An 18718-nucleotide genomic window follows, 5' to 3' on the forward strand; every position below is an offset into this window, starting at 1 on the left:
TTTAGTGAATAGTTTTAAAGCTCTGTCTCTGATATATTTTTTCACTGAGTCAATCCTAAGATCTCTACATATGTCTGTTGATCTAATATACCATGGAATCTTAAATAGTCTTCTTAAAGCCAGGTTTTGAGCTATCTGTAATTGCTTTAAGGTAGTATTTGAGGCTTTGCTATATGTAACACATCCGTACAGTAGTACTGGTCTAATTACTTGCGTATAAAGTAACTTTCTGTTTTTAAAGTTGAAGTGATAATTATTAAATAGCGGGTTTAATAAATGTAGAATCTTAGATATTCAAAATATTTTTAAAAAATGATTAAATTAAAAAAATTATTTTAAATAAACACTCATCAAATCTGACTACTTTTCTTTCGTGTAAAATGTATTTATATTTTCTAATACCAATGCTTGTAGCACAGAATTTGAAACCCATTTTTTTTTTATATATTTGAGTAAATAAAAAAAATTTCTATTTGTTCGAGAAAAGACTTCCCATCTTCGATAAAACTGTCTTTATACATAGTCCTATTATAATAATTTTCTATTTTATGCATTTTAGTTATACTGCCGACTATAAGCAGATGATTTAAAAACAATTAATTAGGACAAAAAGAAAAAAAATAAATAAATCAAAATAATTTAGTTTTTGTATTCGTATTTTATTAATTGTATACAAAATGTTAATTACTACAAATTGCACAGACGATTAAATAAATTATTTTTTTATATGCTACCATACATTTATTATTAATATATTTATGTAAATACGTATCAGTCTCCGGAAACTAACAGGGTTTCAACATGAATTTTGTCTCTAGACGAGTAAGTAATTTATTCTAAAAATTACAATAATATATTAGAATGGTTCTTTCGTAACTAAAACACACTTTTTGTCTAAAAGAAATGATTATCATTAGCAACCAGCAGTTATTAGTGAAGTTACTGCGAGTTATTGCAAGTTGTTGCTAGTTGCATGCTGTTCATCATCATCATCATCATCATCATCATAATAAACAATACCATTCTCTTTAAATGAGACTAGTAAATGGCTTTAGAAATATTTTTCTGCTATTCACTTATTCGTAAAAAGTATTTTATTCTTCTTTGTGGTCGTTGTTGTTTTTGGTTTTGCTTCTAATTGTTAGCAGCATAACTAATTAGTATAACTACAATAGACTTCATTACTAACATTAGATGTAGAAAAATTAATTTAAATATGTTGCAGTTAATAATTATATTAAACTAAATTTAGGATTCTTTAAATCTGCTCAGCCACCTTCTCCACACGCAAATCACAAGATACCGCATTTTTTAAGAACGATTTTTCTCTTTCGTGCCGGATTCTTTTTGGCCGGTCTAAGTATAATTGTGCCGGTGTTTGATTTAGTGAATGTTGGACTGAATGCACTTATAGTTGGATGTTGCTGTTGGCCACTAGCGGGATGATCCACTGTATTGTACGCTTGCGTCATGAGCTGATGGCATTTTGTCGCCAAGTAACGAAATACAGACGCCACATTGACATCCTCTTTGACAGATGTGCGTATGAGGCGACAATTAAGGTTACGTGCTAATGTTTCGACTTCTTCCGATGTGACCACGGATTGTTCAATCAAATCGATTTTATTTTGTACAATAACCGTTGGTATTTCATTGCATTCATTCTCCACTTTTCGTTTCCAATCTTTAACTGCATCGAATGATGCACGATCTGTTGTACTAAAAGTGAGTACACAAGCTTGTGCCCCACGATAGTATGCTTTTGTTATGGCATCGAATTCTTCTTGACCAGCTGTGTCCCATAACATAATTCGCACATCTTCGCCATCGATTTCGATTTGTCTTTCGAGGAAATCGACACCAATTGTTTTTTTGTAATCTTTTGTAAAAATTCCTAAAATAAAAATAGAAAGAAAGAGTTATATATATTATATAGTAGTTATATTTTATTTACTTATTATAAAATTAATGTTGCAATTAATTAAAAAAATGGTACAAAATATCAGTGACTCTTTTAACTTAAACAAAGAGCAAGTGTAATATGTTTACCTCCACATCTTTTTTAACGAGTAGTATAAAATTCTGCAGAATCGACCTATGGACAACTTTTAAGATATAGATGCTACACTCTCAAAGTACTTGAGTTAATTGTTAGAACCACATTATTTATTATGAGAAATAAATTATTATGTGACTCTACAGAAACATAATAATTTGATATGTCATAATTTTATATAAATATATCCAATTCAATTGTTGTAACAAACCAGGATTTAATCCTATAATAAAGAAAAAAACTAAGAAAATTTCGGGTACTGATTTTTAGTACACTAGTTCAAGACACCATATACTGGATTCACGCGAGAGTTTTGGTTGTAATTTTAGACGTCATGTTTGTAATTTTAGCTGTCATGTTTGTAATTTTTACTGTCAATTGTTGTTACTTTCAATGCAAAATAAAAATTTTTGACAGCTAAAATTACAAACAAAACCATTAAAAGACTATATAATGAACTATATAAATAGTAAAATATTATAATTATGCCACAAATGAAAAAAATTAAAGATAAAATATATTGTTTCTTGAAGCAACATTAGACATTAGACACATTTGGGACATTAGTCCCAAACCAGTGATCTTAAAATTGGGCTAGGGAAGGGTATCTAATGAAACATAGATGATTACATTCTCTATGAAATTGAGCAGCTTTTAATAAGTTTTACATTATCATTATAGATTTCGACAATGCTTGATTTTTAAATAAAAATAAGCACTTCGAATTCACTTTATGGCCAAACTGCAACTCAAATTAATCAAGTGCTTGGTAATGCAAAATACATTACGAACCTAGTCTAACAAAGAAATATGACGTAAATTAACTTACAGTAGAAAACTCCAAAAACAGACTCCATGTTGAAATCAACACACACCTAGATACTTCGACAATCGCGCTCAAAGTTAAGTACGGTAAACTCCTTAATTGCAAGGTATGGGTATAATTTTGTTTTGTTCAAAATACTTTAATCGCAGAGAAGTAGAACATCCTCACAAAATGAAACAAATATAAGCATAAATACTAAAAACTGCAATCTAACGCCACTTCCTTCTTCCCAGAAGTTATTAATGTGATTAAAACCAAAAAAAAAAAATACAAAAAACCAGGTAATGTTTAAATCCCGGTGGCCGCTTTCAACAGCTTTTATAGCAGCAAATATAACTATTTCAGTAACTACGTGGGAACTATATATCGAATTTAAAAACCCTTCAACTGTTCGTTTATGAGCGATTACAATGAAGAACAAGCAGTTTAGGCCCACAATACTAAAGTGAATAAAGTTGAAAAAGTGTTACCGCTGGTACATCCAACTGCATTTAATAGTCTTTTGCACGCGACAAGAAGACTATAGAATTTATAGTATACTATACAAATACTATAGTATTTGTTTTTATACGATGCATTGCCGAAATATATCAGTTATATGCTAAAGCAGATATCGTAAAAAACAAAATCAATTCCTTATAATTGAAGCCCGAATAGGACGTGTGAAGTTTGTTACATTATTGTATTTCAAAAATAACATTTAAAATATGTTTACTTTTTAGTGAAAAGTTCAAGATCAAGTCATATATAAAAAAAGTTTTAAATAGTACAAGTATTGCGCTCCAAAGCTTTTATCATTTTTGATAGCTATTTTTTAAAAGTTCACAAGTTTCTCCAATATTTCTAACGTTTTATTAACAAAATTTTCAGTTAATATTTAATATAAATATATATATAAAATATATGAGATTTATCTATTATTTTTATCTTCTTGATTCTACTCCATCCGTTTCTTGAGTATGCCACTATTACTTACGTAGCATTACCAATCAGGGTCAAGATCCTGATTTGATAATATTGCTTCAATAACATGTTATAGAATAGAACTGTCATAAAATGGAATATATATTAATATCGTTTTCAATTGGTAAATCTAGATTCATTCTAGATACTAATTTAGATTCATTCTAGATTTACCCTCAATCTGTTAAATTTTGTAGTCCAATCAAACTTTTTTAGAGTAATATATTTTTTATGGCGTTTTTCATTAGTAAATCTGGAGAAATTTTTTCAATCGAGATGCTCTTTTAATGCACTTTAATTGCAATTTTATTTTCGATTAGTAAATTTGAAACAAAATGTCTAACATTCAAGAATGCTCGTAATTTATAACACTCTAGATATTTTGTCTGAGTAACAAGATTACCATAAAATTAACATTTACATTTTTCACAAATACATATATCGAATCAAATCACAGCTTATCTGTCAAACCATATAAAACAGCTGTTAATTTCCGTGTAATGTTGCTACTCGGGCAAAATATCTAGAGTGTTATAAATTAATATCCGAGTTTTATTAATTTTACCCCAGATTTACGAATCGAAAATAAAATTGCACTAAAAGTGCATTAAAAAAGCATCTTGATTGAAAAAATTTCTCCAATTGATTTACCAATTGAGAACGCCATAAACTTAAGGTTTGAGTACATTAAAATTGTGAAAGTGTAAAATTGTGTAAAATTTAATTTTCTTCTGTGATTTGACTCATTTTTTACTTGAAGTATATATATGTCAACAACAAAAAATTTGTCATATTTGGCATCAATTCACAAAAAAAAAAACCATTCAATTCAGAAAATGTCACTCTTATGGATGTCGGGAAGTGTAATGATTTTTCGAATAAAATCTTTTTGAAGAAGTGAGGTAAGAGTTTTGTATGAAGAACTTCGTTTTCATAATCAGGGATTTAAATCACCTCAGAGAATGTTTAGTTTTTATTTAATTTAATAACTTTAATCAATTTTAACATAGATTATTCACTTTTTTAAGCAAAAAATTATATCTTAAGAAATGAAAAATAAAAGACAAATTTCAAATGGAGAAGTCTAAGCGTAGAGGTAGCTTCAGTTTCGTTTTATCGATGAAAATGTTATTATTCTTTTGTATCTACCAAAATGAGGAGAGACAAATATATATATAATGTTTCACTCTACATCTGACTTAACTTTGGTAAAATTTTTATTTTCGCATGCGAATACCTATTAATTTCGAATTTGTCAGCCAACATTTGTATGTGTCGATGAAAAACTGAAAATATGTACAAAACCTTGCCAAAATCTGGCCAGTGTAGACGCAGGGCAAATAACAAAATTCAATGGGTTTTGTACCTCACAAGTTGTAGTAATTTTGAAATATTATTTTCGAATTTTGTCAGCCAACATTTGTATGTGTCGATGAAAAACTGAGAATATGTACAAAACCTTGCCAAAATCTGGCTAGTGTAAACGCAGGGCAAATCACAAAATTCAATAGGTTTCGTACCTCACAAGTTGTAGTAATTTTGAAATATCTGTTGTGATGATGATCTCCTAATAAAAAATTCAATCGGTATCAAGTAGTTTAGTAATGGAATTCTTACGCTATACTCTATTTATCTTATAGGTTTTTAGGTAAACTTAATTATTTGCTTAACGCAAATGAAAGAAAAATATTAAACGAAAATTAATTTTTAGTTTTTTTATATATAATGTGGTACAATGCTGCCACCTTACCACAAAAAAAGAAATTCGATAATCTATTTGCGCGAAATATTAAAAAATAAATACGGGGTCAACATTTTACAAAATATAAACCAAAATTGCTGTTAAGACATTCGCCGTGTTCAGTTGTGCACGATCTTCTACCACATAATTGAATGAATGAATGAATTGTCAATATAATTAAGTACTAGCAAAGAAAATATATGCGGTTTTATTAAAATTTATTGAAGTAAAAAAAAGCTTAAATTGCTTATAAAAAAAAAATAAAAATTGTCAACAACATTTACCAAAGCAAATAATTCAGATATCAAAAATATTTTCATTATAAACTTCTCGAGGTTTTCATGTTTTATATAGGAATTGGAATATAGGTGCCAACGCAAAAGAAAACACACCACTAATATAAAGTTAATTTCAAATTAATTAATATTAATTATGAAGTAAGAATCCTCACAGTTTACTCACGCATGCAGTCTGCGGTCAACTTATAGCGTCTGATAATGTATATGGGTCGTTCTTTTACAAACGGGACGGATTTGAGTTTATCATATTTTTTTGTACATTTAATGCAAAGCACTTGAAGTATTTTTTTAAAAATAAAAATATAATTAATTAATTCAATTATTCTACAGCTGGTTTATGATTTCGTTCTAATATAAACACACCAAGTGAATTTGTTAATAAAACTTTCACAGCAAATTAAAAAAAATCCAGAAAAATGTGCGAACATAAAAGACAAGTACAGCTTTGGGTCAGTTGTTTAAAAAGCGCTGACTCTGAGCTCGAATTTTGGCTGGGTACGAGTTCGATTCCTGGTACTTGCAAGAATTATTTTCAAGACCACTAATGATGAATATTTGGCAATACTTCAAACAGCTGTATTTTTAGCCAAAAATTCAATTAATTAAAATAATATAAAATTTTGTTGTTGTTGTAGTTTACTACTTTTCGACAACGTTTTAAAGAATTTTTTTGAAAATAAAACCATTCTGAAAATACTTGGCTATAAAAAAAATTTAATGATAAATTAAAATCGTAAATAAAAAATAAAATAATATTAATAATAGCACATTTTTTAAAATTTCATTCAAGAAAAAAATCGAGTGCATGCATTTGATATGATGTGAGTGATCTAATAATTTTTTAAAAATATTCACAAAAAATTTTTATTAATTAACTATTGGTATTAGTTCCAATTTAAATCATTTCAATTATTTTTATAAAATGTTCAACAATTATCTTTAAAATTTAGTTAACTTCTAATCTCTCTCATTTGCAGAGCCTAAGATTTGGCAATTTAAAAATTAGTCTCAAATGTTTCCATTAAGACATCCAAAAAAAATTTCAGCCAAATTGGCGACAATGAGAACAAACCACGTTCCGCTTATAAAAGAAAGATTCAAAACTTATACATTAAAATAGGCAATATTCTAAGTGCCAGCTAATAGCACTAAAAGCAAGAAAGAAATAACTGTACTAACTATAGTAAAAATTAAAATTACAAAAAACAAAATCAATTAGAAAAAAGTTGTAATTAAGAACACTAAAAGATCGAAATAGTTAACAAAAAAAAAAATGGTAAGAAACCTTTGTGTAAAAAATTTCAATATAAAAAATGTAACATTTTACAAAATGCCTGCTGACTTCCTATCGTACATCTCTATTAAAGAATTTTTAATTATATCTTTTAATAGTATTCGATTTTGATATATTGAACGTGTATTTAAGTACAGGTTTACGATATTTTTGAATTAATCTAATAGCTTTATTGAGTGTGATAAATTTCACACAAAAGGTGCTAAGAAAATAAATGCTAAAAACGAAAAATCTTGAAATTCTTTTCCTAATTTAGTCCCAACGTGATGTAGTCAGAACAGTATTTCAGTAAGTTATTGAGTAATTAATTACATTATGATAGCTAAATTGGCTTTGCTGTCTTATAATTCAAAGAAGCTATTATTTCCATTGAAGTAATTAACATTCTAGTAATGAAATTTTAAGTTTTTGTAAACTTAAATTTTTACAATCCATTAGTTGGTATTTATGTCAAATTCTTTATACATCATTTATTTATTTTTATATTTTAAAATATTTATTATAATTGTTGCCTTCACTCATAGAATTTGACGGATGAGTCATTTTTATTATTTTATTATTTTATTATTTTAATTGAATGCTATTTACAGATTCAAACTTCAGAGTTAATTTTAGTTTTTATTATATATTTTTAACTGTCGGTTGTTCATTTTTGAATATATGTACATAGTTAATAAAATTTAAAGGCAGTAAATTTTAAATTATCTTATTGCAAGTATATGGTATTTGGTATAAGTTGCTTAAAATAAGCATTGGTCAACAATTCCCATAAAACAATATTACAATAAAATATATATTTTCTGCTTAACCAAATATATTGACGGAAATCTCTGCCATCTTTTAAATAAAATGACAGGACTTTAGTTTGTTCAGATACAGTTAGTATTGTAATAAACTTAGATTTTTATTTTATAACAGCCGAGATGTTAAAAAAATTAAACTAATTTGATGTACGCTTCAAACCATTCAATTAAATTTACTTATATTTGTAACGCTTCAATGACCCAAATTATATCACTGCTCCAATATGAACATACATTACAATTTACATGACAGATTTTATATTAAAATAAAACTTGAAAACTTTTCCTAACCTCTTCAATACAAATATATTGTACTGCAAAAATTTACTACAATACGAAATACTATACTTAATATATAGTATAGTATAGTAAATACTATACTTAACTACAGCTCTGTGTTCCATTATGTTGTCCATATGTTTAATTCACTTACTCACTGCTGTTTAACTAAGGTAGCAATTTCCCCATCCCATTTTGTACTTATCTCTCTGATTTCAACTATTCTAATCCACTTCCACTTATATCCCAAATAATCTTATGCAATAAGAATGTAATAAGAATAACACGATCGATGTAATGTATTTACCATATTTGTAATACTTACTATTACACAAATTATGTATTTTGTATAATAGTAAGTCAGAATACATATAGTCTTAATATACAAAAAATGGTAAGAAAATAATAACAACAATAACAATAAACAAGTAATAATAAAGTATAGAGAAATAGGCTCGATAAGAGTAGAATAACCACGGTCTTTAACATCTTTTTTGAATCAATACCCTAACTTCACATTTATTTATATCATTACACAAGAAGCAACCTGATAGTATATTGGACTAAAACCATTCTGCAGTTATTCATTAGAATTAATACATGGCTGAAAAAAGCAGCACAGACTGGTTGGGATAATGTAATTGCTTGCAGATAAGCTAAAGAATTTATGCCGGATCGATCAAAAGCCAGAACTAACGAGCTACTAATGCTGAACAGAAAAGGCATCCAACTTTTCAAAGACTCATAGCTGAGACATACTCAACTAAGGTGAGTATGTCACAGAAATCCTCAAAGGATCCAGTGAGAAATAGTTCCCAAGCTTTTCAAAGTCTAATCTAATCTAATATCACTACAGCAATTGTGAGGAAAAACATACTCTGCGCAGTCACAGAGTTTAATTCTTAAAAATAAGAATAAATCAACTACACATCCCGTTAAGGAAGAATAAATATTGTAAGACAAGTATCACGTTGGAATCCATAGAAACCTTAACGACCAGAAACTCCAGTCAAGTCATACCGTAAACCTGCAGAAAACGAGTTCAACATATTAAACTTGGAATGAAGTATGTCTAAATGAAATTCATTTAGAAAGATTACTTAGGTCCTGTGGTCCACTGATTACATATCATATGATATAAAAAACTGATAAAAGTAGCAATATATTAAGACAAGTGCTACAATGGGACCCACTGGACTTTAACAATCCTACTACTACTAAGTCAAGACGTGACGTAAAACTGTACAGAATGAGCTAAACATGTTAAACTATACTTAGACTGAAATATGTCGTAAAGTTTATAGCTGAACTGTAGTTAAATATATTATTCGACCACTGTTTTTTACTGGTAGTTAAGTATGGCAGGAAACTATAGCTAAATTAAATAAGTAATAACTCACGAACGATTTGAAGTTTTAAAACAATTCACAAATTCATGAGAAAAGTTAGAATGAGTACTAAATAAATTTTAGAAATAAATAATAAATTTTAAATAATTACATTATAAGATGGAAATTAAATTGTGTTCCCACAAAAATGTGTACAATTATTTATATTTAATTTATATTCGAAAAAGGTTTATAGCAAGGTAATACTAACCATTTTTTTGTGGTGTGGCACATATACGAAAAGTATTTAGAAACGAATACTTATTTCTGCTATTTACTGCTTTTAGAAATAGAAAATTATGTTTTCTAACACGACAAAAATTATTATAATAATTATTGTTATGACTGCCAAAAAATATGTGATATCGATAGAGAACAAATTTGCTAAAATCTTTTCATCCTAATCCTAAAAAGTTATCTAATTTCAATAAGAAATCTCATAAGTTTTATTAATGCAATTGTGTCTAGTGCTAACAATTATTCAAAGTAACTCTCAATCAATAACGAAATATATGCTCCAACGTTTTATCTGCACCTTTATCATGACAATATTTACAAAGTATTCTTCCGAAAACGCATAATCTAGTCGAATTCATACCTTTTAAGCAATGACCTGTATTCACGGAATTTAGCAGCTGTTACATTAGAAGAGGAGCTATGGCTTTTGAAACATGTTCGGTTTAAAATATCTTGGTATGTAACAGGTGTATTCCGACTGCCAATTGTTTACTATTACAATTATTTTATATCCTATTTTTAAAAAAGGATGTATCATTATTCTGTGTTTCGGAATAGTAGTACCATGTCTAAGCAGCTTATCGACCTTACAATGTCAGTGGACGTATGTTTTTTTGTTTTACGAGTATTTTATTAAGAAACGACACAAGAATTTAATGGTAACTTGTATCTCCATAAAAATATAAATATCTCCATACAGTTTACAATAAATATTTCTGTTTTGTGTAGTTAGTATACACCCACCTATGATCTTCTGTGTTATAAGCAAGTTCACGAGAGTTGACAACAGAAGTGGTGTTCAAACATGCTTAGCAATTTGATAAAGGAATAAATTCATATTCCTGAAATCACAAAGTTGACAACAGAAGTGGTGTTCAAACATGCTTAGCAATTTGATAAAGGAATAAATTCATATTCCTGAAATCACAAAGTTATTGAGTTAAGGAATAACCAGTATTATCAAAAATATTTAAAAAGCTGCTAATAGCAAAAATAATGCCAATACTCTCAGGTAACGAAATAATTCCGGAACATCAATTCGGCTTCAGAGCTAAATATAGTACAACTGAAGAACTGCATTGTATTGTGTTATTCGTTAGAAACATATTTGAAAATAAACAATACTGCACTTCCATATTTATAGATGTAGCCCAATCGTTTGATAAAGTATGGCACGAAGGCTTAATACATAAAATTATAACTCTCATGTCAGCTAACACTCACCTTTTGTTAAAAAACTACTTAAGCAAAAGAACTTTTAGTTTAAGATATGCTTTTGTTTCAGATTTTGTTTACTCTAAATTAAAAAATTGTTGATAGAATTTTTATAAACTTTACTAAATAATATATTATACAAAAAAATTAAATATATAATTGATATATTAAATCATTTATATACATTTTAAATATCAATTACATATTTAATTAATAAAAACGAAGATTTTATTAAATGCCGTTCGTTCGTTCGTTTGAAAGCGCTCGTTTTGATGTGGATGCACCTTTAAATGAGCTGATTTATTGATAATGAGCTCATTTATATGAAAGATTTTTGTATGGTAAATCATCCTCTTTAGTGGTTATGATGAACAGAACCGCCTAAATAAGACAGTGTGAATGTGCTATTAGCTTAGTACTTTTATATTTAGCCAATTAAAAGACGATTTAAATGTCTTCAAAATCTGAAGAAATATAATCAGAATGTTTAATGGAGACAAATAAATAGTTTTTCTCCCATTAAACATAATTTCTTGAACATTTATTCATTTAATTTTTATAGTTAATGTCACGCAATATCTATCAATGACAAATTTAATATTATTGTCACTTATTTCTGCAATAATAACCTTAATGGTAAGTCATTGCCATTTTTTGTAATTGTCGAAGATAATTTAAGTACCTACATACAAACATTTTTGAATAATTGTTTCAAATAATAATTAATAATTATGTAAAATAAATTTTACCTTTACAGTAACGTTGTATCATTGATGATTTGCCTACACCGCCATTGCCAACAATAACGACTTTAATCGCTATCTCAATATCGTCCTCTCTCATCGTGGTGTATGATGATAATGAAGATGATGGGGTCGAAAGAAGACGCATGTGGTGATGTTGATTACTTTCGTTTCGGAATTGCTTGGATGGTTGGTTGATCGGTTGGTCGCTTATCTCTTCAGTTTGTACGTTGAGGTATTGCAATTATGCTTGTTTGAAATTGTTTGCGGGGCGTTACAAGAAAAAAACCTGCACTTTAATGCCTACTCTAGGCACAAACATGCAACAACAATGCACGCTCTTACGTACAACCGTTTTCAGCTGCTGTCCGTTGTGGTTGATGTGATTTTAAATTTCGCTTTAAAATCAGCACAAATCCACAATAATTCCAAGTAAAGTCTTTTTAACAGTAAAATAATTTTATTAGATTTTTTTTTTTTTTTCAATTTATAAGCATATATATGTTACGTTTTTCTATTATTAAGATGAACGCTTCTTATGAATTCTTAAGTAATTTACTTTTGCGTTCAGTTTGGCATTTAATACTTTGTGGTAGGCAACTTATATTTTTTTTTAGCAACTGCTGGTTGGACTTATTATGTTTAAACTAGTTTTAACGCCTCTCTAAGCTGTTATGTATGTGTGTGGCTGCAAGTGTTTACATCCATTAATATGTCTATAAATTAGGTGTCTTGATATTGAGAGTTACGCACAATTTTCCTCTGCTGTTCTTTTTGATTTTTTGTATATTTTTTGAGTAAAAACTACATTTCATTCACTTTCTATTAATTGATTTCTCTTACTTATTCGTTAATGAAAAATATTTTTCTTTCAATATTTTGTGTTAACCGGTTAAGTTTTTTTTTCTCTTAACGTTTTTTTTCACATAACTTATTTTTTCACCTGTAGCTTACGCACACATAAACGCAAGCGTTCACATCAATTGTAATATTCATAAGAATTCCACGTTCTTTTTCTCTTATTTATTTATTTTATTTTTTTTTTTTTGCTTTTGTTTGTCTATCTATGGCTTGTGGCTTCAATTTGCCTTCTATGCTGTTTCTTACCTTCTTACCTATTATTATTTATACACATACATATGTATATAAAGATGTGTTTTTTTTTATTTTTTATATTACACTTATTCTTTTTGCTTTATGTTCTTATTATGTTGTATTGCGTTAATTAAGGCCATCATTACAAAAATAGGTTTAGGCTTTAACCCAACTTTTTTTCTGGGTAATGCTGTGAACTATTTTCTTTTTCCAACGTTTGTTCCTATTGCAGCATCTTGTTGATTTCTTTTACACAAATATTGTTATTATTATTTTATGTATGTATGTATGTATATAATTCATATGTATATATGCATATAAATCGGACTTCGTGTAGTTTTGGTAAATATTTTGACTTTAATTGTCAATATTGGATTTGAATATTTAACAAAAGAATTGGGTTATAGATCATATAAAATGTAAATTGCATTTTTAAATTTCAATGACGTTCACATGTTCTTTAGAGAGAAAAATAAATTCAATTCCTACTTAGAATCATTGGCACTTATTTTAAAGTGAAAGGTGAAATAAAGTCTTAGATTATGAATACACATACATATTTGAAAACCATGACTTAAAATTTCCTATTACTGAAAAGCCCTACGGATAAGTCCAAAAATTGAATTACCGTATCGTTTATCGTTTATATCGAATGCATGCTGAACAGAAGTGGTATCCGACTTGTCTCAAGATTTCTTACTGGCCATTGCGGACTTAAAAAGCATTTAACGTATTCAGGTATTACTACAGACAATAGCTGTAGACTTTGTTGCGAAGAAGAGGAAACAGCAGAACACATTTTGTGTCTTGCCAGGCTCAGACTTCGGTACTTATCCACTGCCTATCCACTTATAACGGAATTAAGTAACATCTCTCCAAAGTACATAATGTCATTCTTAACTACTACTCGTTTATGGAACTAAAGTAGGTATGTCACAATAATCCTCAAAGGATGCAGTGAAGTGGTGACAAGTTCCCAACCCGTTTTAAAATTCAATCTAAGCTATAACGAATGCATCGTATTCCTTTATATTTATTTGTAATTATGCTTATAACTTATATTAATTAATGAACATTAATGAATTATTTTATATACTATAAAAATATAACAACTTTTCGTAAAGTTATTAAAAGGTAAAAAAAAAAATTTTTATGATGGATGAAATTTTCCCACTATTGAAATGACTTTTGGGTAAGCCCGAAAATTGAATTACCGTATCTTTTGTATGAAATGCTATATTTATTTGTAATTATGCTTAACATTAATAAATTATATTCTATACTAGATAAATATAACAACTTTTCGTAAAATTGATAAAAGCTATAGAAAGTTTTGGAAACGCGACAGATTTGAATGGATTGACACGTGATGAGTAACTACTTAGCACTGTATACACAGAGACCATGGCTGAAGTTTGACATAAGCTTGACCTGAATAGTTGACATGAGGAAAGTTCTTTTTCCTGAAAGAATGAAAGGGATGAAGACTTCATAAAGTCTACTCGGAGTTTTATTGGGAGTAAGATGTCTAATTTAGATTATTATTAATATATCTCCAATGTCGAATAGAACTAGCTTGTGTTTTTAAACAAAAATATCAGTTCAATGAAATATAATAGATTTGGTAATAATCGATATGGAGATATGGTACAAGCAGTAGATGCAATAGTAGTTCTCCATTAATAATTGTGAAATATTTTACAGTTAATTAATCTTAGCTGTTTCCATACAAATAATATAATTAATGGCGTAGAAAGAGACTCATTTAATAAAGAATTTGTAAATCTAATTCAAACTCAATATAAAAACATTTTATTGAAAAAATTACATTACTATATCTAGTAAAAAATGATCTTAATTATTTTAGGTTAGTTTAAACCCCTTAACCCTTCTTGTAAACGCAGCTAAGAATAAAAATAATTAATAGTTATGTTTGTGCTTTCCTATACGAGTAGATATTTGTGCAAATTAGTGAAGCTGCTATTTTATTTTATTCATCTAAAATTATTTAAAATTCTTACGTTAAATTGTTCACGTAAGTGGTATATATTAAAAACCACTTAATTCTGACATGGCAGAATTTCGCTAATAAAAGAGTGTTGAAATTTAATATACATATGCATTGATTGAAAAGATGCTACCTAATAATAATCGCCTACATTGTTCTCATTTCCGATTCTACAAACGTTTGAGAGATGTTACAAAGTCTTGTTCGTCGGATTTGGTTTTTAGCCACAACAACAACAAATTATCCTCTTAAATATTCAAGGAAGAGAATATATAAAATATAAATTCTTCAAGGGATATGTTTCATATTCTTTGCAATATATAAGTATTTTAAAGAATATTTGATTATAAAAGTGATACTAATACTTGGCCAGACCTCACTGGCTATGGCATCAATGTAGGAATAGGAACGAACGGGGTACTACAGTGGCGTAACTACAGGGAAGCGACTGAAAGCAACGCTTTCGGGCCCCCGAACTTTGTTGGACAAAACGTTTTTTTTGTTGAAATTACAAGGTTGGGTTTGTAATTTTAAGAAAACCTTTAAAGGATCCTATCCTGAAAATAGAAGTTTCAATGCTTCATACTATTCATACTATTAATTTAAAAACAAAATATGGAACAGTGCCACGACTTTGGTTATACTATTTAAAGTTAATGGATTCAGTATATTGTAAGCCGTGCTGGTTATTTTCTTATCAAACAAATCAATGATGTTCTGGATTTCGGGATTGGAAAAATTTGTCAGGAAAAATAAAAATACATACATCTATAAGAATTAGTAGGCCAATTTTAATCAAATGAAATGGTGAGCAGTATGTGTGTAAAGTTTCATTCGAAGAGTTCAAAAGCTGAGAGAGTAGTTTGAACTGAAAAAGTATATATATACCTACACATACTGATATATACTTTATGGTATTTTCGACGTTTCCTTTATTGCGTTACGAAAATCTTGACAAGTCTAATATACCCTTTGAACACTTTTTCGTGTGAAGGGTATAAAAAGATGTTAGTAGGAGGCCCTTAGTTAGAATTTGCTTATGGGCCTGAAAAATGTAGTTACGCCACTGGGGTACTAGCTCCAAAGGGAGCGGAGCAAGGCATCATGTAGATGAAAATAAAAGTTTCTACACTACTCCTAATTAAAAGTAATAAGAAACTTTCATTTATATAAAAAGTAAAGACTCATAATTTTATTTTTTATTTTTAAAATAAATAAGAATGTTAGCTCTTATTTTTCTTATGTGTATTTAGATAAATTTTTAAGACAGAGAAATTACCATTCCTAACATTGTAGTTATAGTACTTCGCATGATAAGTCAAATCTTAAACAATCAATCTTATAGCTAAATTTACTGAAAATCAAGTAACCCCCAGATTCTGAGCACTCGGCACAACTTTTTACTATTTAAATTAATTCAAATATTACTTCGATGTACAGCACTCTTACTATACCTATACTCCACATCAATTCATTTAATATATCAGAAGAAACAAATTACGTTAAATTGGATTGTAGTGATGGCTCTATAGGCCAAAGCTCACTTGCGTTCAAGTAATAACCCGTTGTGTTTAGTTAAGGATTGACTAGGCCATGAAAGATCTATTATGTATTCCTTTATTTTTTTAATCATTATTTATTAATTAATTTACTAGATGTCATCAAGAGAGTAATATTCAATTTGGTACCAAAAGAAATATATTATAATCTCAAATTTAACGCATCAAAGTTCAAGCAAATTACAATAAATACATATTATATAAGTAAAATTCACATTGTATATATATTAAAATTTTTAATATTGAAAATAATTTTAAATGGCTTTTCTACAGAATGATTTGGATTTAAACAGACTGCGATAATTAATACAGTGTACTATAGGTTTGTACGAGTCAAAAGAAGTAGTTGCGCAAAAACACTGCAATGCTTACAACGACTTTTCAAACACAACAACCTTAGCGCGAAGAACAGAAAGCTAATCTATAGCCAGATTATCAGAGTCGTGTATAGCAAAGCTGCCGACTCTACTATCCAGAAGTTACAAATTGCTCAAAGTCAGTATCTCCGAAGACTCTTCAAAATGCCATGATACATCCGCACGAATGACATGCTAAGAGACCTTAGAATAAATCCAGTCAAAAAACACATAAGAGACAGAGCCCTAAAGCTATATTCGAAAACCGACTGATTTCCCTACTTAACACTATCTAATCTCAGAATAATCACTAACCGCACTGGGTGGTACGCAGATCTTAGATCAGTCATTGAATAATCTCGAAGCTTATGAGGAATACATAAATTAGTCAGTGACATGAGTAGGACTCTGCAGAAACCCCCTAGATATCAAAAAGTAAAACTGCCCAGAAGCACTGTTTCGGAAAAGGCTCAACATTAACTATAGAGCTGATTGTCTGGTTACCTGAAAAAAGTTTAATACAAAAATCATAACCCTAAGTAGTTCAGTGTTTTTGTTGCAAAGGGTGTAATTAAGAAAGTTATTTTCACTTTTTCTATATAAATACTTTCAAGTGAAATAAAATTAACCAAAATGGATAAAATATAGTATATATAAATTACAGTTCGTTCAAATGGAGGATGTACAGCTCAATAGTTGACCTACTTAAACCTGGCCTACATAATAAAAAATTTAAGCTTATAACTTTTAAGTAATTAAACTAAAATACTATTAATTAATTATCAATCAAATGAAGCATAAACTATGTCATAAAATTTATTGTTAATCTTCACTGAACTTTAGTAGAGCTTTAGTTAACTCCTTGCAATATTTGAATGACTAACTTGGTTAACAAATTAAATGATTTTTATTACCTTTAACTTAAAATTGTAAAAAAAATGAAGCTATATACAGGACAAGCTATATATTTGTACTATTGGTTCAAATTTTATTTATGTAGTTTTCGAATAAAAATAGAAACATATATATTGGAAGAGAAATATAATAGAATAGACATTAACAATAAATTCAATGAGTTTCTCAATCTCAAAGAAATTGTTACATTTTTATTATTTTCTTATATTGAAAATATTTTGTAGAAGTAGAACTTTTTTAAAATAGGTATATGTACGAGTATTTAAATTACTTTTGAAAGTCATTCTACAATACGCTTTCTTGTCTTAGTTTGTGAAAAAAACACTATAACCTCAAATTATTATTTTTTTTTCCTGTCTCTGAAAACTATTTCTCCTTACTATTGGAAATTGTTAAAATTACTTAGATTACAGATTACGGCAACAGTACCGCAAGGCGAGGGAAGGACAGTATTAATATATTTTTTATTTTTAATTAATTTTAACGAAATTATAATCTGTATATAATTTTTAATATTTAATTAAAAATTAAATGTATTTTTCCAGTTATTTGATGAATCTAAATAATGTGAATGTTTAAAAAATACACCCAATTTAGACCACTAAAAGTGAAGTATACCAATAGTTGTGAAAAAATAGTATATCGCCCCCTTAGTAAAATCTTTGTCACTATGTTAAGTGTTATTTGTTAAACTTTTCGCTCTTTGATAAATAGATACGATCTATATGCCAAATTAATTAACTATTAAATCCTTCGAATGGCTATGGTTCACATATATCAGAACCAATTAATGTAATGACTATATTTGGAATATATTTGTATAACTATATTTGGAAAAATTTAAGCTAGAAAATGTAGTTTCATTTCTACAAATACAGAAGCTATTCCACACACTTAGCTAAGTTAATAATTGACAGCTAATTTAAACTCTAATTCTATAG

The 18718-nt window shown here is 28.3% G+C and overlaps 2 protein-coding genes across 2 annotated transcripts in view; both read right to left on the bottom strand.

Moving 5' to 3' along the window:
- Positions 1-707: 707 nt before the first annotated feature.
- LOC119686422 (ras-related protein Rab-23-like) lies at positions 708-12294 on the bottom strand. Its single transcript, XM_038101005.1, has 2 exons — positions 11851-12294; positions 708-1894 (listed from the first exon to the last, which is right to left on the bottom strand). The coding sequence occupies exons 1-2, from the start codon at positions 11990-11992 to the stop codon at positions 1293-1295; spliced, it is 744 nt and encodes a 247-aa protein (XP_037956933.1). The 5' UTR covers positions 11993-12294; the 3' UTR covers positions 708-1292.
- A 6405-nt stretch (positions 12295-18699) lies between these two features.
- Positions 18700-18718, bottom strand: part of LOC119675728 (A-kinase anchor protein 17A-like) — a 2810-nt gene continuing 2791 nt past the window's right edge. Inside the window, exon 7 of the mRNA XM_038086934.1 lies at positions 18700-18712. Coding sequence (XP_037942862.1) covers positions 18700-18712 — 13 coding nt within the window. The remainder of the gene's footprint in view (positions 18713-18718) is intronic.

Source organism: Teleopsis dalmanni, chromosome 2, assembly GCF_002237135.1.
Source record: "Teleopsis dalmanni isolate 2A chromosome 2, ASM223713v2, whole genome shotgun sequence".
NCBI lineage: Eukaryota > Metazoa > Arthropoda > Insecta > Diptera > Diopsidae > Teleopsis > Teleopsis dalmanni.

Excerpts from the sequence above, each read along its gene's own strand:
- LOC119686422 (XM_038101005.1), bottom strand. The coding sequence starts at position 11,992 with ATGCGTCTTCTTTCGACCCCATCATCTTCATTATCATCATACACCACG. Across the intron at positions 1,895-11,850 it reads GATACAACGTTACTGTAAAG|GAATTTTTACAAAAGATTAC; the intron begins GTAAAATTTATT and ends TTTTTATTTTAG.